General features: G+C 36.8%; 1 protein-coding gene and 1 non-coding gene across 2 annotated transcripts in view; both read left to right on the forward strand.

Moving 5' to 3' along the window:
- The window catches only part of IPO7 (importin 7), a 53,732-nt gene that overhangs the window by 18,772 nt on the left and 12,518 nt on the right, over nucleotides 1-22,442 (forward strand). Inside the window, exons 3-19 of the mRNA XM_032223138.1 lie at nucleotides 362-515; nucleotides 847-1,005; nucleotides 1,801-1,957; nucleotides 2,142-2,231; nucleotides 2,931-3,025; nucleotides 3,138-3,222; nucleotides 4,591-4,725; nucleotides 4,960-5,059; nucleotides 8,610-8,686; nucleotides 9,476-9,592; nucleotides 10,824-10,913; nucleotides 13,902-14,067; nucleotides 16,719-16,879; nucleotides 17,630-17,758; nucleotides 21,136-21,202; nucleotides 21,300-21,425; nucleotides 21,571-21,668. Coding sequence (XP_032079029.1) covers nucleotides 362-515; nucleotides 847-1,005; nucleotides 1,801-1,957; nucleotides 2,142-2,231; nucleotides 2,931-3,025; nucleotides 3,138-3,222; nucleotides 4,591-4,725; nucleotides 4,960-5,059; nucleotides 8,610-8,686; nucleotides 9,476-9,592; nucleotides 10,824-10,913; nucleotides 13,902-14,067; nucleotides 16,719-16,879; nucleotides 17,630-17,758; nucleotides 21,136-21,202; nucleotides 21,300-21,425; nucleotides 21,571-21,668 — 2,006 coding nt within the window. The remainder of the gene's footprint in view (nucleotides 1-361; nucleotides 516-846; nucleotides 1,006-1,800; nucleotides 1,958-2,141; nucleotides 2,232-2,930; nucleotides 3,026-3,137; nucleotides 3,223-4,590; nucleotides 4,726-4,959; nucleotides 5,060-8,609; nucleotides 8,687-9,475; nucleotides 9,593-10,823; nucleotides 10,914-13,901; nucleotides 14,068-16,718; nucleotides 16,880-17,629; nucleotides 17,759-21,135; nucleotides 21,203-21,299; nucleotides 21,426-21,570; nucleotides 21,669-22,442) is intronic.
- On the forward strand, nucleotides 21,794-21,974 carry LOC116523786. Its single transcript, XR_004257144.1, has one exon. It is a non-coding gene; the product is annotated as a small nucleolar RNA SNORA23 (small nucleolar RNA).

The raw sequence follows: 22,442 nt of genomic DNA on the forward strand, positions 1-22,442 counted from the left end.
TCATAGTATCATGCATAGGCATTTTATAGTCTGATAGTCTGTGAGATGAGAGTAATGATTGATACTTAGTTTGATGTCTAGGGATTTAATCTACCACAACACACAGGCTGTCGTAGCATAAGTGATTGCAATAGATAAGGTCCCTATTCCGCAATATGCAAATAGCTCACATTTCTTCCATATTTTTTTTAAAAAAATAAAGAAGCAGCAAATTTTAGGACAAAATTATACAGGATGGAGTACTTTATAAAATTCTGTGTTCTGCTTGTTTGATGGTTGTGACCTAATAGTTATGTCTACTAGATTATTACAGATGAATTATAATACAATTTTAGGGCATGTTAATACTGTTATTTGACAGGTGTTATATACTTGAAGAATATGATAACCCAGTATTGGCCTGACCGGGGAATTACTCCAGGGGATAACCCGCCTTACTCAATACCAGAAGAAGATAGACATTGTATTCGAGAGAATATTGTAGAAGCTATTATTCATTCTCCTGAACTGATCAGGTATATTTAAAGTTGTGGTCACAAAGTATTTTTGTTCCAAATTCATACTTAATTGGAGTATTTTCAGTTGTAATAGAAAGCATAATGCTGATGCTATGCTCTTAAATTTATATTGGGATAGGGATATTACTATCCCATTTTGGACATTACACAGTGTAATTGACAGAAGAGAATGCCTATTGTATTCTACTATATTAAAACGCTGACATTTAAGCAAACTCCTTGGTGTTCTCAAATCCTCACATTTTATTTACATCTATTTCAAACAATCTATTAATGTATAGAAACTCAAAATAGCAATATTACTTGTGAAATATCTCATATGTTCCAGAGTACAGCTTACTACTTGCATTCATCATATTATCAAGCATGATTATCCCACTCGTTGGACTGCTGTTGTTGAGAAAATTGGATTTTATCTCCAGTCGGATAATAGTGCCTGTTGGCTTGGAATACTCCTTTGTCTTTATCAACTTGTGAAGAACTATGAGTAAGTTATCATGTGTTATGTATGTATACATACATACATACATACATACACATACATACACATACATACATACATACACATATGGCGTGCTTTATTTGTAATTCACATTACTGTTTTTTATACATTAGAGTTGTATAACCTTCTAGTCTGCATAAAACATGAAATTGAATTTATGATTGGATTTGACAGATTGTCTGTTTACCTTTTGAGATACAGGAGAAATGACTTTTTCATAAGGAATGTCTTCTACAATTGTAGACTTAAACATGCGATACAGATAGTCTTTGCTTAGTGATTATTTGTTCAGCAACTGAAGTTATGAGGATGCTGAATAAATGAAAACATTAAAGTGTGAAATTGTATATGCTCAAACTTTTTCTCATCCATTAAGATACCCCTAAATTGACAGAAGGAAAATTGTGTGTGGGATTAATTTAAGGTACTCATTTCATTCCTTAAATTGACACCCAATAACAATGAAAAAATTGACCCAAACTAATGTCTGCACCTACAGTGGAGGTTACAAAAGATGCCTTGGATAAACTTCATTTATGGGATTGCAGTGCACATAGTTTTCTTATTATTATTATTTTCTGTCATGCATTTAAAAAGAAAGACATATAGCAACATCTTTATTTAGGATAACAATGTATATCTAGATAAATTAACAAGGTAGAGGTTTATGTTTCCTATGCAGTACTTTCTTTGGAGATAGGATAAAATTTCTTCATTTATAATCAGTGGTGGATCTAATAGATTTTTTTTCTAAAATCAGCTCTTAACTATTTTTCAAAGATATAAAAAACCAGAAGAGAGGACTCCATTGATAGCAGCAATGCAACACTTCTTGCCTGTTCTGAAAGATCGTTTCATCCAGCTCCTTTCTGATCCATCTGATCAGTCTGTCCTTATCCAAAAACAGATCTTCAAAATATTTTATGCCCTTGTTCAGGTTGGTCCTTTTACAGTTAAGTTGTTTTAATCTTTACATACTGATTGGAACAATTATATATTGATACTTAGCCAAGAAAGTGGATAATTTAAGAAATTAAATATCAAGTGGATTTTTTCAGGTTGTTTATATATTTGCTTAATTTATAATCATAAATTGCTTTGCTCATAATTTTTCTCAACAGTACACATTACCCCTGGAGTTGATCAATCAGCAAAACCTAGCAGAATGGATAGAAATTTTGAAGACAGTTGTCGACCGAGATGTACCAGCTGTAAGTATTTACTTTATACAGACTATGATTTATGTGTATGACATTGTATGTGGGTTGGTTGTATGACCGAGTGTACAAATAAATGATATACACAGCTGTATTATTTTTATTTATAGACAATGTAAATTTTGGAGAATGGTATTCTAGTTACATTTATAGATTTCGCTTGCTTTTTTATAAGCATGTCTCTTAGACTTTTGAAAATTCAAAAATAAACATTGTAGGCCCCTTTGTTATTTCTCTTTGTATATTGCCATTCTAAATCTTTTGTTGACTAAGAGAGTAAACATATTTATAGTAAGGGACGAGCATCCTATGGCCCCAATCTCCCTTTTCTCAACTTCAAGGTTTCCTCCAAAAGTTAAAAACTGACAGGATTTTTTTCCACATTTTTGTGGTGGGAAACTTAAAAATTGTAATCTTAATATGATCCTAATTTTTTTTTTAATGCCCCAAGCTACATCTATGGAGCATATACAAATAAAATAAGCTCTTATCCTGTAGAGATGCAAGACAAGATCTGCTGATTTTGTGACATTTCTCTGTTGATTGTAGCTGTCATCCATCCGTCATAATTTTAAAGGTGTTTCCTACCCATCAAAAGATGGCTCTCCCCAGTTTAATTAGACTTTAAAATAAAAACCCAGAAGCATATTACATTATAAATTAATACTATAAATTTTAATTTGGCTTCAAAAGGAAACCCTCCAGGTGGATGAAGATGATAGGCCTGAATTGCCGTGGTGGAAATGTAAGAAGTGGGCACTCCACATCTTAGCCAGACTTTTTGAAAGGTAACATTTCTCCCCCTCAAGATTCATTTTTAAGTGTTCTAGATGTTATCTTTTTGTTACCTGTACATAATATATTACAGTGTTGTTGTTTTTTTTACTAATATTGCAATAGGTATGGAAGCCCTGGTAATGTTTCCAAGGAATACAATGAATTTGCTGAAGTTTTTTTAAAGGCATTTGCTGTTGGTATACAGCAGGTAGGATTTTTTTCTTTATAATTTGGGTTTGATTGAGAATTAAGTGACCCTTACTATAATTTTTTTTGGTTAAAAATTAAAAATCATTTAAACTTAAGTAGAAAATGTTTTAAATAAAATTGGTAGTCTCTGTTTCTTTTTGCCAAATAGAATTTATTACTTCCCAGAGAACACAATTTCTTCAAACAAAGGGATTCTGCCTTAGTTGATAAAAGAAGCATTTTAATGTTGATCTATATGAGTCAGTTTCAAGCTCCCTGAGGCCAAATTCCTGGCATTCCAAGCAATTAGACTTTGTATACACTTTGCCATCTTTCCTTCTCTGTATGTATCACCTTGCAGTACATAAAGCATTGCTTCATACTAAAGACAGTTCATTTATATATAACATAATTTCACTCTCTCATTTTGGGATAAGCTGTTGCACAGAAAAGAGTAAGAAATAGTAATCCAAAGAATGAAATGAGAAAATATAGTTGAAATATTTGGACTAGAAGAAATTCAAAGTCCCTTCCAGCTCTATTCTGATTGAAATGTATTCACACCAATAACCACTCATTATACTTTTCTTCATACCTTTATATATCTCTATAAATCATCCTAGTTTCCACCACATCCATACAGCTTTTCATGCATTGCCCAAGTTTTTCAAACTTGTCTTCTTTTCAGGATTGCATCTCCATCCAGTCATAGCCTTTTTTATTTTTTCCTCCCCCTTAATTTATTTACTTTGTATTTGGTCACATTCATTCAACCCTCAATTATTGTGGACCCTGCTGCTTCTTTTTAATCACATACATTTCTTAAGTCACCAAATCTTATTTCACTTACTGTTATGTTTCTTCTGGCATGTTTAATATCCACTTTTCTAGCATATAAGCGGCAGTGGTGGGTTGCAGGCGGTACGCCCCAGTATGGGCGTACCAGAGCCTGCCCAGAGCACCGGGTACTGTTCCGGTACGGTGCTCTGGAGAGCCCACCCATGCTCCTTACCTGTCATTAAACCCTTCAGTGCTTCTGCGCTTGCACATGGCGCATACAGCGCCTGCGCGATGCTCCGCCCAGCAGCTGTAGTGTTGCGGAGGCATTGCTGGATAGTAAGACGCATGTGCACGCATGGCGCACACGTTCATGTGGAGGTACCTGTTGCAACGGATCCGAAACCTCCACTCATAAGCGGGCAAGAAAATGCTGTTGTATGTAGCTAGCTTCTTTTTCCTTTCTGCCACTTTCAGCAAACAGTCACAGTTTGCCACTGATCACATGCTACACACTCATTCTATCTTAGCTGTGTGGAAAGCTGCTATCTAACACATTTTGGAAAACAGCTTAAATCTTTAAAAACAACTAATCAATCCATTTTCTTAGGTTTTGCTAAAAGTGTTATATCAATATAAAGAAAAGCAGTATATGGCTCCGAGAGTTCTACAGCAGACTTTGAACTATATCAATCAAGGGGTATCACATGCAGTTACTTGGAAAAATCTGAAACCTCATATTCAAGTAAGTTGTTTTTCCTGTTTTTTGGAATGCAGCCTGCATAGCTAAATAATAAGTTATGACATTTTTCCTCTGAAGCTCTGCTGTAGCATAATTTGACTGAGTTTTAACTTGTGTTGATGAGTTTTACATTTGATTTGACCATTGATATTTCTAAGTTTATTTGATATTGGAAGCCTCTCTCCATTTAAAAAAAAATTCGAGCAGCTTATAAAAACAAATAATTTTTATTTGCAGGGAATTATCCAAGATGTTATCTTCCCATTGATGTGCTATACAGATGCGGATGAAGAGTTGTGGCAGGAAGACCCTTACGAATATATACGTATGAAATTTGGTAAGTGATTCAGAACTGATTAAATTTTCAGAGAGTTTTCCAGTTCAGCAGTAATAGGTTCACAAATCACAATGTGTCTTAGTTGGCTTGTTTGGTTTCTAGCTTAATGTGATAAATACATTCTGTCATTGTGGTTTTTAAAACATGGTTTATATTATATTGTGATATAATTAGTAAACATTTTATCCCAGTTTTGCCAGTCAAGACTTTGCCTAATATATGAAACAGATCAAGTTCACAGTAGAATGCAAATGTCAGATATGTTAGCGAAATAGTTCAAAATCTATTTTCACTATTTAGATTTACTAGTAGTAGTTATAACATATCCCCCCCCTTTTACCGTGGGGTTTCCCTGGCTCCTGGGTGTTCTCTGTTCCCAATGGGGGGATGTTGCTGGCCGCCGTTGCCTGTGGCTGGCCCTACAACTGTCGCCATTTATCGCCTACGGCCTGCTTGCTTCTCAGACTTTCTTGGCTTCCCCTTGGACTACTGCTGGGACATTATCATATGCCCTTATTATTTTTCTGGACTTCGGACACTTGTATGGGAGGCTTGGATACCACCCTCTTTGGCCTCTTTGGACTAAACACCCCGCGATAGTGCGCAGAGTTTATATATATTTTATACTATAATTTTTATATATTGGTAAATTGTTGAATTTTTTTTTATAATTTTAAATGTACGGGGAGTGTGTGGTATGAGTGATTGATTGAATGTTCCCACTTTTATCATTATATTGTTGTTTTCTGTTTTTAACTTGTTTATGGGGATTGACTGATTGTATGTATGGGTATGTTTGGTGGGCCGGGAGCCTAGCTGGGTGCCTCCTGCACTGAGTGCTTAGCAGAAGTGTCAGGGGGGCCCAGGTCCGGTTCCGGCCTTGATGTCTGTGTCGAAGGGCCTGCCGATGAATTCGGCGGCAGGGGGAGAGGGTGGAGGGACCACAGATGCGGGAGTGGGCTGGAATATTGGGGTCATACTGGGGAGGGGCAGATATGGCGGGAACTTCAGGGCGAGCCATTACCGGGGAAGGAGGGCTCCCTATGTTAGAGGGATCCCTCTTTCCGGCCCTGTGTGTTCCACTCCAAGGCCAGATGGCGCGAGTAGTCAGGACCCTGGTCTCAGATTGCTGTTGCTAAATGCCAGGTCTGTGGTTCACAAGGCTCCCCTCGTCCAGGACCTAATTATAGACGAGGGGGCAGACCTGGCATGTATTACTGAAACCTGGCTGGGCCCGGAGGGAGGAGTCCCCCTCACCGAAATGTGCCCAGAGAGTTTTCAGGTGCTTCATCAACCGCGACCCCAGGAAAGGGGCGGGGGAGTGGCCATTATTATCCAGCAGTCCTTAACTCCTCGTAGGATCCCTGCTCCGGAGCTTGTCGGGTGTGAGTCCTTGCTGGTGAAGATGGACCTTGCGGGTCAAGTGGGCTTATTGTTAACGTACCTGCCTCCCAACAGCGTGACAACAGCCCTCCCCTTGCTCCTTGAGTCAGTAGCTGAGCTGGCAGTTGAGTTCCCCAGACTTATGATACTGGGGACTTCAATCTGCCTTTGCTCGGCGAACACTCTGATGGACCACAGGAGTTCATGGCTTCCATGACAGCCATGGGCTTGACCCAAGTAATTCAGAGTCCGACTCACTCGGCGGGTCACACACTCGACCTCGTATTTCTCTCGGAGCAGTGGAGTTGTGATCTTGGTCTGAGGGGTAGTGAGACCTTGCCCCTGTCATGGTCGGACCACTTCCTACTGAGGCTCGACTTTCGGAGACCAATCCCCTGCTGTAGGGAGGAGCCACAGCTGACTTTAGAACACCATTTGTCGGCTGTGACCAGGGGGGCATTTGCCCAGGTTCGCCTGGTGCACCAGTTGCGTCCCTACCTGAACCGGGAGGCACTCTCAACAGTCACTCACGCCCTTGTGACCTCAAGACTGGACTACTGCAATGCGCTCTACATGGGGCAGCCCTTGAAGAGCATTCGGAGACTTCAACTTGTCCAGAATGCAGCTGCGGGAGCGATTGTGGGTGTACCTCAATACACCCACGTTACACCTATCCTCCGCGAGCTGCACTGGCTTCCAATCAGTCTCCGGATATGCTTCAAGGTGCTAGTTATTACTTATAAAGCCCTTCATGGTATTGGACCTGGGTACTTGAGAGACCGCCTGCTGCCAATTACCTCCCAAAGACCCATTAGATCGCACAGGGCGGGCCTCCTCCGGGTTCCATCCACCAGCCAATGCCATCTGGCTACGACCCGGGGGAGGGCCTTCTCTGTTGCAGCCCTTTGGAACGAACTCCCCGCTGAGATTCGGACCCTCACCTTTCTCCTGGCTTTCCGAAAAGCCGTTAAGACCTGGCTGTGCCGGCAGGCCTGGGGTTGATGAGCTCCCTTCCCCTCTCGACAGGTGTGGTTGTTGGTTATTTTAAATGTCTATTTGTCTATTTTGTATTTGCATGTTCCCCTTCCTGTTGGAGTTGTTCGCCGCTCTGAGCCCCTTTTAGGGAATAGGGCGGCATATAAATAAAATAAAACTTCAAACTTCATCTTATATGAGGCATGCAAGATACAATGAGACAAATACTTCGTGAACTTTTCTTCCATTAAGTAAGATTCTTCTCCATTTGCAAGTTTCAGTTGGTAACAGTTCACACTGTCCAGAGCCAACAGTAACTCTTCCATGGCTCTTTGACACGTTTCTTGTATTTAATTCTTATGGTTTTAAAACAGAAAGCTAGTTTGTGCCAGTCTGTGTAGCTTTCCTGCTTTACACTTTACAAGCAACTGCTCTCCAGGATCTCTCCCACCATCTGACCCTTTTAGATGAAGATGTCAAGCAACACACCTGGGATCTTTTACATACAAAGTATAAATGCCGCCTCTGTCTAATATTCATCTTTTTACAGTCAATCCCTCAATTTAAACTTTTCAAAGTACAACATCAGCAACCCAGTTATATGTAGGAGAATCCTATTGTATCAGTGGAGTTACTGCATGGAATTTTGCATAGAACAAAAGTGTTAGGTTTATAAAATGCTGCAGGATCAGTTCTGCATTTTCTTTTTTCCTTATGTTTATTCTGTGCATTTAACTGACATGGAATTTTCTAAAATGAGAACAAAATAATTTATGTTCCTTTCTCAGCATAATCCAAGAAGAGGGTTTTTGGTTTAAAAAAACCTTTTTCACAAATCTCTGAAATTTCATTCAGCATGGAATAATAAATATGTCCTAGGTGAACCTTAATAAATACATTTTAGATGGTGTTGTTGAAATAATAATAATATGCAATATGTTGACTATTACACTATCTAAAATTTTAGAAATATTACTCATTTTATAGCATTGAGACATTTATATTCATAATTCTCCAAATAATTAATTAAACTCCAAAGTTTAAAAATATTTAAAATGCTTTATAGAAGTTCGGAATGGAAATTTCTAGTGATTCTTGATTACAAAAACCCTTTATGTCTGATTTTGCTTTTTTTTGCATTGATTTCTGAATATTTTAAAAGGCAAATAATGTAAATTGTTTCTTTTAATAGATGTGTTTGAAGACTTCATTTCCCCCACAACTGCTGCACAAACATTGTTGTTTACAGCATGTGGTAAAAGGAAAGAGGTATGTTCCATAAAGACTACCTTAAATCCAAAAAGAAGTTCTTTTTAAATCTCATATGTAGACTGTTGCATTAGTTTGTTGTCAAAATATGGCACACAAGTGAAAGAATTCAGATTTGCTGACTGCCTCTCACCACTTCCCTAACATTGAAGTCCCAGCTGATTCATGTAAGATGCAGTGATTGTACCATTGGCATTGTTGTTACTGTGTCAGGTTCTGACTCAAAGCATGACAGCCCCCCAAATTAGGAGAGACATGTCGTGAATCTTCCAACTGGGTTTTTTATTATTCCACATCTATGGAAAAAATCTTGCCATCAAGCCCGATTAATTTTGAGAACTATTAAGAAGGAGCTGTCTTTACCCTCTGTCTCACGCAAACTATCTGAACTGAGTTGCCTTTTAGTCCTCTTGCCTCCTGAGAATCCATTCCATTCCATCATGGAGATGATGGGGCTAGATCTGTGTTCAGTATTTTTATAGCTTTGAAAAAAATCAGAATGCGTCTTAAGGGTTTTAGATTTAAATTTTAGATTTTTCTTGTTAATAATTAGCTCCTGCAGTCAATAGAATTTCACTTTAACTGAATTCTCTAAATGCAGTTTTAAACCTGGTATCTTTATTACATTTAAGCAATTTTCATGCACAATATTTAGAAAAATTAAACATAGGCAGATAATATCTTCGGCAATAGGAGTTGCTCAACTCAGAATATTGGTTGAACCTTTTGATTGATTGATATAATTATTTAATGAAATGTACCTGGGCATTTATTTGACTCTCATATTAGGTCCTGCAAAAAACAATGGGCTTTTGCTACCAAATCCTCACAGAGCCAAATGCAGATCCTCGTAAAAAAGATGGAGCATTGCATATGATTGGTTCTTTGGCTGAAATACTTCTGAAAGTAAGTAGAATTTTGTTGATTCTTTAAATGTCTTAAGATTTTTCTGCCTTATTTTCACTACAGGTAGTATGACTGGTTGTTTAATGACTATTTCAATCATGATGGCCTTAGAATGTTTTTCTATGGCCCTTTTTTTACAGTTGGCAATGGCTACAGTAACTTAAGGCTGCTCAACCTGCATACACATATTAAGATTATGTGTTGGAATATATCCAACACATAATCTAAAGATGTTTGTCTTCCTGAAACTGGTAGCGGAAGGCTTGTACTTAATAAAGCAGCTACACTTTCCAAACATACCACATGATCAATTGGGGCATATTTTCTAATTTAAAGGAATTAATCGCAGGGTGGATTATATTTAAATCAAGTCGATGTAAATCATGATTTAAGTCACTAGTAAAATGGATTGATTTAACTCGATTTAAATCATAATTTTTAAAGAGCAACTGTCATCTATGTCCTGTTATTAATATATCTTAAATAGAAAACTATCTTAGCATTTTATTAAAATACATTTGATAAAAATAAAAAAATCTGATTTAAATAAAAAAATCCGATTTAAATTTAAGCAATCTGATTTTTTATATAAATATTTTTTTTAAATCATCAATTTTTATCCACCCTGATTAATTGTAAGAAACACCTTGTAAAATAGACATAAATTAATGGTCCTAGCATGCTAAATGCATGATATCTGTGTTGAATTTGTACCTTTTGTGATTTATCACTATTCTATATCTAACAGAATAGATTATCTAGAATTTTACCTCTTAAATTGTGTCAATTAATTTTGACTTTCAGTAACAGATTTCTGCTTAAAACAATTGCCTGGTTAGATTTAGATAACTCCGTAATACATGAATCATTTACAACAGGTCTGTCAAACTTGCAGCTAGCAGGCTAGATGTGTCACACGCTGGCCATGCCCAGTTTAGTGAAGGGAAAAGCAACATGTCATGTGACAATGCCATGATGACACGAGTTTGACACTCCTGATTTACACTATCTTTGCTTTATTTCAATAATTTAGGTAAAAGTTTCTTATCTGTGATGTACTGTTTTGGCCAGAGTCAGTATTAGTACTGTATTATGTATTTGTTTAGCAACTATTTAACCCAGTTACTAAAGTTAATAGGATGGGAAAAAAATCAAAATATCTTTTTGAGAAGAGAGTTATATATGTTAAAAAAAAGAGACTGATCTACTTTTTGGAAAAATGTTTCAACAGAAAAAGATATACAAAGATCAGATGGAGTACATGCTGCAGAATCATGTGTTTCCTCTGTTCAGTAGTGAGCTAGGCTACATGAGAGCAAGGGTAAGTACAAAGCTGGATCCAGACTTCTGGAAGTTTCTGGAATGTAAAGGAACACAAAGTTCCCTTAGTCTTATAAAAGTTGTAATGTGTCGTGATGGGAAATAGATGATTCTGATAAGCAGTTTGACAATATATTTATTACATGTGTTTGTATCCTACTTCGTTCAGGGATCCTATATATTATACCATAAAATACAATATTTAATATCTTGCAACTATAGTATATCTACCCCTTCCCCAAAAACATTTGCCTTCAATGCTCTGTCGGTTTTGAAAGTCCTCTGAAAAAAACATTTCTTTCACAGGTTTCCAGAATGTAAATGTATTTGTGGGGTGTGTATATATACGGCGAAATCTATTGAATGTTAAATAAGGAATCTATGGCATGTCTTTCTGGCCAACACATATGTGGGCAAATTTTATTTGGAGCACATAGTCCTGCAAGTAGAAAGTAGAAAGCTTACTCGGTGTTGATATTACAGATCATTTTCAGGTTATGATTCTAATTGAGACTGGAATTTCCATCTCTTAGCAAAGTGGCATTAAGCAAAACATCACATGGTTGCACTGCTCAGCAATGGCAGTTCTGGCAGTTCCGGTTGAACTCATTAAATGAGAACCTCTTGCAACCACAATTTGTGGCCTCCTGTCAGCTTTGCAATTGGCTTTATTTGTCAGGAGCTGCAGGGAAAGTTGAAAATAGCAATCATGTTTTCTGTCTCTCCAAAGCTCCCACCCCAATACATGCCATTCCCAACTTGGTCCTTCTGAACCCCAAGCCTTGGTTCTTGCAGGGGATTTCAGGGGATCATTAAGTCAGAAGATGCAGATTCTTTTCTGTCCTGCACAACAACTTCCCTTGTTCCTTCCCAATCTGCTTTTTTGACCACCCTGCAGAGCATGGCTGACACTAAGAGGCTGCTGTATTCTGCTGTCACCACCTGGGAGTAATTGAAGTGGAGGCAGTAGGCGTAGGGTAGGAGAATTTGACCCACAAATATTTTGACAGTTGTAAATGCAGTCCAGTTACCAAGCACCCAAATTTTGTTTAATTTTGTAAACTTCCATGACTGGAATGGATTTGAGCAGGGGTGAAATTCAGCAGGTTCTGGAGAACGGTAGCAGATATTTTGAGTAGTTCGGAGAACTAGAAAATACCACCTGTGGCTGGTCCCAGAGTGGGGTGGAAATGGAGATTTTGCAATATCTTCCCCCAGGAGTCGGGTGGGAATAGAGATTTTGCAGTATCCTTCCCCTGCCACGTCCACCAAGCCACGTCCACAAAATGAATTTCACCACTGGATTTGAGCCTTCATTTCCCTGACCTACACCTTAAATATTATATCATGCTGGCTGACTATTGTGGAACTCAAAATGGTTATAAGTCCATTTTTTCCAGCACCATTGTTATTTCATACAATTACTGAATGAATAGTCATAACCAGAGGATTACCTGTAGACAGCATTTAGTGATAGCTATAACTTCCAAATTGACATCATAGGCAAACCAGTGTGGGGTTGCATTGCAATAATCTAAGGGCAAGGTTATAACTTCCAAATTGATATCAAAGGCAGTCCAGTGTGGGCTTCGTTGCAATAATCTAAGTGCAAGGTTACAAGGACATGACTTTAATGTTTCTAAAGCCTCTTGGTCCAGAACTACAGTCAGAATTTTGAGTTCCGTAAAATCCCATCATCAGCCAGCATGATGTAATATTTAAGGTATAGGCCCAGGGTAATGAAGACTCAAATCCATTCCAGTCGTGGAAGTTTACCATCTAACTTTAGACAGCCAGTGACACTAAATTCAGTCTCATGACTGGAGATAAATGGGGATACTGCTTTCGGCTTTTGAGAAAAAAAAGGTGAGATATACTTTATATTTAAACCAACAAACACATTTATTAATAGTAGACTCATTCTTCAGTTGCAAGGGCTGTTTTCAAGGAAAATAGATAAATGTAATTGTGGCTTGTCTGTTCTGCCTCTAGATGATATTGGTTTCCTGTTAAAATCATTTCATTAGTTTTCATAACATTTTTCTATAACAAGATTCTGTAATCTGTATTTACCGTATTTTTTGGAGTATAAGACGCAACAGGATTTTGAAGAGGTAAATTTAAAAAAAAGTTTTTGCACTCTGCAGGCCTCCCAAACCCTCTGCACGCCTCATTTTTTGTAAAAGTGCTGCTGGGGGGGGGGGTGTTTGCCCTCCCCAGCCTCCAGGAGCACTTTGCAGGCCTCCCAAACCCTTTGCTCGTCCATTTTTGTGAAGGGAACAGGGTTTCGGGAGGCCAAAAATGCTGTATTCAGTGTATAAGACACACCCAGATTTTCATCTTCTTTTTGGGGGGGGGGGAGGTGTGTTTTATACTCTGAAAAATACAGTATATAGCAAATATTACAGAATATTTCAATATTATCTAATTTTGTCTCCCGTAACAATTGTAGAATAATATTTTGAGCATCCAGAAAAATAGTTTTCTATAAGGATTGTAGAATAAGACTTTTGGTATCAAGCAAGTTAGTATATAAGTTACATGCTAAATCTTTTTGCTACTATAAAACCAGACTAATAATGGAATGTTATAAAAAGTGAGACAGCTCTTAATGCACAATACTACCAAAAATATATATAGTTGAATTTTTTAGGGACTTACAAAGTTGATTGCGTAACCCTATCCCTGCTAAAAATTGTGAGTTAAAGTAGCTGTAATTAGCAGTATGGTACACTTGTATTCTGTATTACATCTAATGTACAATCTGCAACCTTAGAACAAGTAGCAGTTGTTATATTGATCTTGGCTGTCTAAAGACAAGTTTGTCATTAACTAATTACAAATTCTCAAAAATCACTGTGGGAAGGGAAATGAAAAAAGTGCTTGAATTTTTGCAGTTTTGACAGTTAATCCATGGAATAATTATATGTATATAGAGTAATATGCAATTTGAACATAGTTGTGTTTTTCTGCTTACCAACTTTACCAGGCTTGCTGGGTTCTCCATTATTTTTGTGAAGTTAAATTTAAGAGTGACCAAAACCTTCAGACAGCACTGGAGTTAACAAGAAGATGCCTGATTGATGATAGAGAAATGCCTGTTAAAGTGGAAGCTGCCATTGCACTGCAAGTTTTGATTAGTAATCAAGAGAGAGGTACATTTTCATCTTTGTCAAAGGAGCTGAGAATCAGGAAATAAATTAAAAGCAAATGTGAAATAATTTGTCAGCACAAAATGTCATTGCATGTTTAAACAAGAAAAGAAAAATAGCCAGACTTGTGATAAGTCCGTATAGAAGATATCAATGGTAATCAGCTATATTTATTTCTCTGTTGATTGTTTTATTATATAAATGCAAGTTATCACTTTACTTTAAATTATTTTAAAAGAAAATTATACCCTGTCTAGCTGCAGTTGTTAGAAGAAACCAAATTCATACCTAGGTTATTTTCTCTCAGTATGGACACCAAGAGTTTATGCACTGAAGACAAATTCTTTGTGTGTCCAGTGACACTTGGCAAATAAAGTATTCTAATTATTTTCTATTCCATTCCATTCCCCATTTTCTATTCGTCTCATTTTTTTAGAAAAAGGACTATGTCTTTACCTCTATAAAATTCTTTTCCTATTTGGATTTTTTCCACAAATATATCATGTAATTTGGAAAATATAAAACCATATTATAGATATTATCTTTGAAGGGTTAGTCTTGTGGACACATGCAAATGCAACAAAGCCTGGGATAGAATTCTCAGTGTTTTCTTGATTAGCTAATTAGTTACGATTTTTTTTCCTGCTATCATTTTTCAGAGAAGGGGGGGTGAGTGGAAATGATGAGTCATTAGAAAAAAGTAGGCATGTAATTTATTCTAGGGGTTTTAAAGTGAAATTATCATGAAGACTAGCAGACCTGGTTTTTAATACGAAGGCTTTAACAGTAAACTCTTTTTTTATACAAGTAGTCCTTGACTTACAACAATTCACATAGTGACTGTTCAAAGTTACCACAGCACTGAAAAATTGACTTAGGACCATTTTTCGCCCTTAGGACCATCACAGCATCTCCATGGTCATGTAATTTACATTTGGATGCTTGGTAACTGGTTCATACTTATGATGGTTGCAGTGTCCCAGGGTCATGTGATCATCTTTTGTGACCCGACAAGCAAAGCCAATGGAGAAGCCAGATTCATTTAACAACGTGTTACTAATATAACAACTGCAGTTATTCATTTAACAACTGTGGCAAGAAAAGTCGTAAAACGGGGCAAAACTCAGTTAACAAATTTCTCACATAGCAAACATTAATTTTGGGCTCAATTGTGGTTGTAAGTTGATGACTACTTGCACATTGATAAGAGTGTGAATTCTGTGGTACACATCAAAATGGATGCTGCATAGAATAGCTACATCTGTTTCTGAATATTTTCAGTGCGGTTGCTAGTACTGTCTAATTAATAAATTGCAAAACAAGGTAGTGTGATCTTTCTGAGTAACGCTGCTAAATTCAACTAAGTATCTACAGAAAGTGTAGTTTTATTTTATTTAGTAAATTTAGATGGCCGCCCATCTCACACCAAGTGACTTTGGGTGGTATACATTCACTAAAACAGTACAAATATTAAACAGTTATTAAAAACATATTAAAAATACAACCATCTGGTATTTTTAAACACGGTGCTAGAACCATCTTAAGATATCCTGTTCTTGACAAAACATGGCCTTGAGGGATTTACAGAACATTAAAAGGAAAAGTGTAGTCTAACTTCAGAGTTGAAAAGTGGAGAAGTCTTTGTATGCTTGCATAATATGACAGGGAGTGTGATACAATGGTCATTCATGAACCTGAGCAGCTATAATATCTATGTAGTGATGAATTGGAGGTTCTGTTGCCATTGGAACAGAAAATGTATGATGGATAGCTATTGCATAGAAAGGAGCCGCAACAGCAAATGTGTTTCCCCTCCCTCTTATTAGGCTGGTGACCAAAGTATTGGAATTGTAGATTTTGCCACTTCCTCCTTAGGGTTGGAGGTTGGAACTTGCTCTGCTTAGTCCTGTGACACCACCTTGTCCAGCAAGAAACAACTTTTTGTCCAAGCAAAACAAATTGAGGTGGAATAGCACTCTACATCAGCATGCCATCTCCACCAGGGCTGCTGCAATATTTGTATTCATAAAACTACAAGTTTAGGGTCAGAAACACAATCCCAAAGCTGACAGATCTTAGCTCTAAATGTGAGACCACCCTATTGCCAACGTAAGAGTGGACTTTTAGACACATGAAGTCCACTTTCTTGTCATTCTAAGGGAAGATCAAAAGAGGGTGTCCTGTTTTTAGTTATCATTCTTATGTTGTAAATGACTGAGGTGCATTCTGGAGTGATATGAGTTTGTGACCTCTTATTTAGTCTCTTGGAGCCGTTTGAATGGTGACCTTGAGGGCTGGAGCATCTTACAGTTAGGAAAGGGGAGAATTTTTAGAAAAACAGACTCATGGGTGCAGACGGAGACAGAATAATGATCCAAGTCTATGCCTCCTCTTTTCATATAAGAGAGAAATAAGTACAAATATTCAGGGAGGGACATAGGGAAGACCTGGAATTTTTTGTGTACTACTAAAATATTTATTCAAAATAAAGCCAGCCAGCTTTATTATTATAAAATTATTTATAAAATTAATTAAATAATAGCTGAAAGGGTCTATTTCAGACCATATTTTTAAAATACAAATAAAAATGCTTAAGTCATTCAGTTTTGTGAATGACTATGAAAAAGTAATATTTATACTTACTTCCTTTGCAGCTAAAGAATATATAACACCATTCATTAGACCTGTAATGCAGGCCCTTCTTCACATAATTAGAGAAACTGAGAATGATGATCTTACCAATGTAATTCAAAAAATGATCTGTGAATATAGTGAAGAAGTTACTCCTATAGCAGTTGAGATGACTCAGCACTTGGTAAGTCTGGCTCCAGTACATTTTTTTTTATTTATTTATTTATTTATTTATTTATTTATTTATTTATTTATTTATTTATTTATTTATTTATTTATTTATTTGATATGTTTGCTGCTCATCTCATCTATTTTAACGTTTCCATTGGCTGTATTTCTCTTCAGACATTTCCTAAATATTTGTGTAGGATGTTAGCTAAAGTTTGACTGCTACCCAGGGATAATAGGTACATTTACACTGTGGTAAACCTGTGTTTGTAGTTAAGTGCCGCATATGTATCCAATAACACGGAATAACGAAAGTATGAATAGATACCCTTTTTAAATACTAAAAAATAAGATGTGAATTCATTTTTCTGCTTTCATTTGATATCACCTAAATTGGGAAAGAAGGATAGGTGCTTCGCTAATGACAGTACTCTGTTGAGTGTCTGTTTTGAATGGTTTGCAAAAACATGCTACTTTGATAACTCCCAATGAGGCAAAAAACACAAACCCCGCATCATTTTTTTTAAGCCCCTCAGCCATAAGAAAACAAAATCCAAATTCTCTTGATTATAGCTTGTCCCCCTCACGCAGGTATGTTTATTTATTTAATAAACATAAATAAACAAATATTTAATAAATATTTAATTAATGTATAATGTAAATATGCATACATTCTTGGAAACATAGTCAAGATTTCTTTACTGATTCTTTACTATCCGTTTCTCAAACTGTATAACTTTTAGTTGATATTTTTTTGTGTTTTTAGGCAATGACTTTTAACCAGGTGATTCAGACAGGACCAGATGAAGAAGGGAGTGATGATAAAGCAGTAACAGCTATGGGTATTTTGAATACTATTGATACACTTCTTAGTGTAGTTGAAGATCACAAAGAGGTAAGGATTTTTGTGGTTATTTGCAATTATATCCCCCCCCCCCCTTTCCTATTTTAGTAGGATGCCTTTTGGGGCAGGACAACACTATTTTGTTGGTCTGTGACAGGTTTTGTTGGACAATTAAGTAGCAGCCTAAGCTAATGAGACAAAAATTTGATTCTGTATTTTTTAAAATACAATCCTGCATCTACTAGTGATGAAATGAATAGAGAATTTCAGTACTGGTATCATTTCCAATACAAGTAAAATTACTACTTGCACAGAACATTAATAACATCTAGTGCAACTTGAGTTTGTGTGTGTGTGTGTATGTGGATCTAGTGTACGATGGTACTCCTGCTCTGGAATGCTCCACTCAAAATTTGGGAGGCTACTATAGTATTTTTAGGCAGCTAATTAAAATTTGTATATTTAACCAGCACTGCAGAATATGAATTTTGAAAGAAAATATTTTCCCCCTGTCCATTTTTTAAATGAATATGTTTTGTTTTGTTCTTTCTTAGTATACAGTAATGTGTACTACTACAATGTATTTGATCATGTCTTCAAAATGTTTCAAATTACAAAGCACAGACATATATTAAATAAGTAGTCAAACATTATTTATTGACTGAGAATTGATACAAACATCTATATTTTTTGCTGGATCAGAACTGATTCATCCAGTAGCCTAGCTGTGTTTCTAGGTATTTTCCAAGATAACTGTGAAGGCAATAGACTTCATCTGTTATATGCATTCTCCACGATTGGTGGAGACAGCAGTCACGTAGGGTTCACTCTATCCAGTAACCAATAGGGCTGAGCCTACAGATTATAAAGCCTTCCTCCTTGCTGCTCTTCCCCAGTTTTTAGACTCAGCCAGTTCTGGGCTGGACGTGTAGTTGTATTTCTCTGATTATATTGTTCTTTCTTACTAATTGGTTATTTCTAAAACTTTCATATTTCAACCTCTGCCATTTTTAAGATCTTGCAGGCAGGGGGAGTGCTTATATTAAGCAAGGAGCTTTGTTCCTCTCTGCGGAGCTAGCAGCGCGGCTGGGACACGCTATTCATAAATGTGAAGCTGTATTCGATTGGGAGCATTTAAGTCATAAAATACATAAGCTTATACAAATTCCTTTTTAATTACTTATGTATTTATCCACTTTGAATTGATCTTATGGGAGCTCTTTTTAGTTGGTTTAAATTTTTTTTCATTTATTATTTATTTTTTTATGTTTGCAAATTGCCTTAACTTGACTACATTATTTATGAAACTAAATAACTAAATAGCATATTCTTGATGTGTGTTTTTTTTTGGGGGGGGAGGTATTATATGCATTTTTATGAACTGCAAGAATTATCTGTTGATTATTGCATGAATGCAGGTAGTCTTCCACTTATAAACGGTCAATTAGCAACCATTCGACTCAGGAAAAATTGCTTACAGTCCTTCCTTGAAGTTATGACAGCTGCACTACCCACATGGTCACATGATTGCAGTTCGGGCACTTTGCAAACCACTTTAGTCTTCCCTAAAAAGTTAACACAGAAGCTTATAAAGATGATTGAAAGCTTCCTAGTTCCTTGGAAGGTTTTCTCTTATCCTCATCCTCCATGCAGGGAGGAACTCGTGTGTGTATGCTAAAGAAAAGAAGCTTGTATCCTGAAGTTCTGAGATCTTTTCAGCCTTTCTGCCCTTCAGAAACATTGCATTTATTAGCTTTCCAGTCAGAAAGCTAGTAAACATGACTTTTCTGAATAGTAGAAAAGATTATCCAGCCTTCTGTGCCTTCAGAAACATTTCAACACTCTTGAAGGCACTCTTCTTGTGATTGTTCTGAAGACTGTAGAAAGAGCCAGTTTTCTATGGTATGGAAACATCGCATTTGCTAGCTTTCTGGCTAGAAAGCTAAAAACCCTCCATGTTTCTTAATGAAAAATAATAATAATGCATTTATTAAGTTTTTGACATTATACTTTAAAATACAAACTAACAAAGTAAAAGAAAAGAGAATGACAAAACAAAGTGATAAAAACGCATCAAATGTAACAAAAATAACTTTCTTTTAATATGATGTATATTGAAAATTCAACCACCTCTCTGGGTTTAAGGAACACCAATCTATAAAATATCTTAAATTACTCATAGTCTTCATACTAAAAATCAATATTGATTACCATATTTTTCAGAGTATAAAACACACCGGAATATAATACGCACCTCAGTTTTTGGGAAGGAAAATGGAGGGGGGGGGGAGGAAATTCTGCCTACCAGGTATTCATCTGGCTAGTCCTTAGCCTGGTCAGGTTCAGCACATTAGTTAGCTCGCTGGTTTTGAGGTTGGAGCAATTAAAAAAGCAGGCAAAGCACCGAAAATTGCTTAGCTCGTGTTTGGGCTGAAAAACAGCTGCAAAAGCACAGCTGATCCTCAGAGGGAAGTCGAGTGACTAAAGCGGGCAAAGTGGGAAAGGGGTAAGAGAAGACAACAGCTGTTCCGAGTAGTCATTTTGGGCACTGTGTGTCAAGCATTTGGAAGCATTTGAAAACGCAATGTGGGCAGCCCAAAAAACAAGCCATTGTCAATGGCAATCTGCAACCAAGAAGAGAACATGTGGAGGCCGAAGAGTAGGGGCCGGCGGGTGAATGGGGCTACATTCAGAGTATAAGATACACACAAATATTCAGCCTCTTAAAAGGGAAAAAAGTGTGTCTTATATTCTGAAAAATACAGTAAATGTTTTTAATTTCATCAAAAAAAGCCCCTCTAAGATATCAAAGGTAGTTAAACTTTTATTTTAAAAACTGCAATTATTTATCTAGTTAAGTCTAATCTAATCTTCAAAATACAAAGTCAAAAGCTGATTCTTCTCTTTATCCTGCAAAAAAAATTATCAATGGCTTGTAGGTTGCATGAAATTTAATCAAATCATTATCTCATTATCTCAGAGCATTTTGTCATCTCAGCTAACTCTGTTAATTTCAAAATCCATTCTTTCCATTGTGGGTATATACTCTTTCTAACTTTAACCATATAACAATTCTGCTGCCATAGCCATATATAAAAAAGTCCCATATTTTTTTTCACCTGTATATCAGCTATCCCAGAAAAAAAAGTATCAGGTTTCATTATTACATCTATTTTCTAGAATAAAATAGCTTCTGAAAAATTCTGCACCTGGACTGGAAGAAAAATATAAAAACAGATAAAGCAAATGTAAAATGTTGTTCTGAAAAGGTGCAAAAATGTATAGGTATTATGTAAGAGGGGAAAAGAATGAATGTGGATTATGGGGGATCACCTACTATTTGAATCTCAAAATTGTTTTTTTTTTTTTCATTTCAAAGTACGCAATTTTATACATATCTTGTCTTACATTTAAATATTCTATTTCAGATTACTCAGCAGTTAGAAGGTATCTGTTTACAAGTAATTGGAACAGTTCTACAACAGCATGTTTTAGGTATTTTTTTTAGTTGTATTAAATAATATAAACACATTAAACAATCTCCTGCTAATTTGATCAAAGTCACACTTAACGATACTTTGATCTGTTCCAGAATTCTATGAGGAAATCTTCTCCTTGGCTCACAGTCTGACCTGTCAGCAGGTCTCTGCACAGATGTGGCAGCTTCTGCCTCTGGTCTTTGAGGTATTTCAGCAGGACGGTTTTGATTACTTTACAGGTGAATACATTATGCCTTGTGGAGCTCATGTTTCAAAGGGGAAATGATATGACATAAACTGAAACGCTAATGTATACCGTATTTTTATGAATATTAAGAGGTGGGAACATAAATAACATTTGTAGCATTATTTTTTAAAATACAGATATGATGCCACTGTTGCATAATTATGTGACTGTTGACACAGACACACTCCTGTCTGATACAAAATACCTAGAAATGATCTACAGTATGTGTAAAAAGGTAGGTAACCCATTATATCTTCCTCAGAATAATATTGCATGGCTTTTTAAAACTAGGAAAAAAGATACGTGAATAGTATGTCTGCTATGGTTTTAATTCATCTTCCAGAGTAGATTTAAATGGCTGCAGTCAAATGTGCATAGTATATTATCTATGTCTAGTGATAAAGTCCATTTGCGTTCTGCACATAGACTATATTGCTCACATACAATCTGCAGCCAAAGAGCAACATGAGATCATAGTACTGGTCTAATGATGTTGAAAGACAAGTTTACCATTGTCCAGCCTCCAAATTCTCAAACATAATGGTGCAAAATGAAGTAGAATTTTGAAACACTTTTGTTACTATTTTGTTAACTGCTGCATGAATGGTAATTCATAGGAGGGAGACGGGGGACCCCTTACAGGGTAGGGCTGAGGAGTATGTTCAGTTCTTGGCGGACAAAGTTGCTCGGTTTCGGTCGGACCTGGACTCCACTCCCGCAGATCCAGCCGAGACACAAGGGAATGACTTGGCAGACCATCTCTGGGTTGAGTTTCAGGATGTTGCCTCCGGGGATGTGAACAAGGCTATGCGAGCTGTGAGTGCCTCCACCTGTATACTGGACCCGTGTCCCTCCTGGCTGGTTGCCAACAGCAGTGAGGTGACACGAGGCTGGATCCAGGCGGTTGTTACCGCCTCTCTTCGGGAGGGGCACTTCCCCGCCGCGCTCAAGGCGGCGGTGGTGAGACCCCTCCTGAAGAAACCATCCTTGGATCCAGCCGTTCTTAATA

The sequence above is a fragment of the Thamnophis elegans genome, chromosome 1 (assembly GCF_009769535.1).
Source record: "Thamnophis elegans isolate rThaEle1 chromosome 1, rThaEle1.pri, whole genome shotgun sequence".
Lineage (NCBI taxonomy): Eukaryota > Metazoa > Chordata > Lepidosauria > Squamata > Colubridae > Thamnophis > Thamnophis elegans.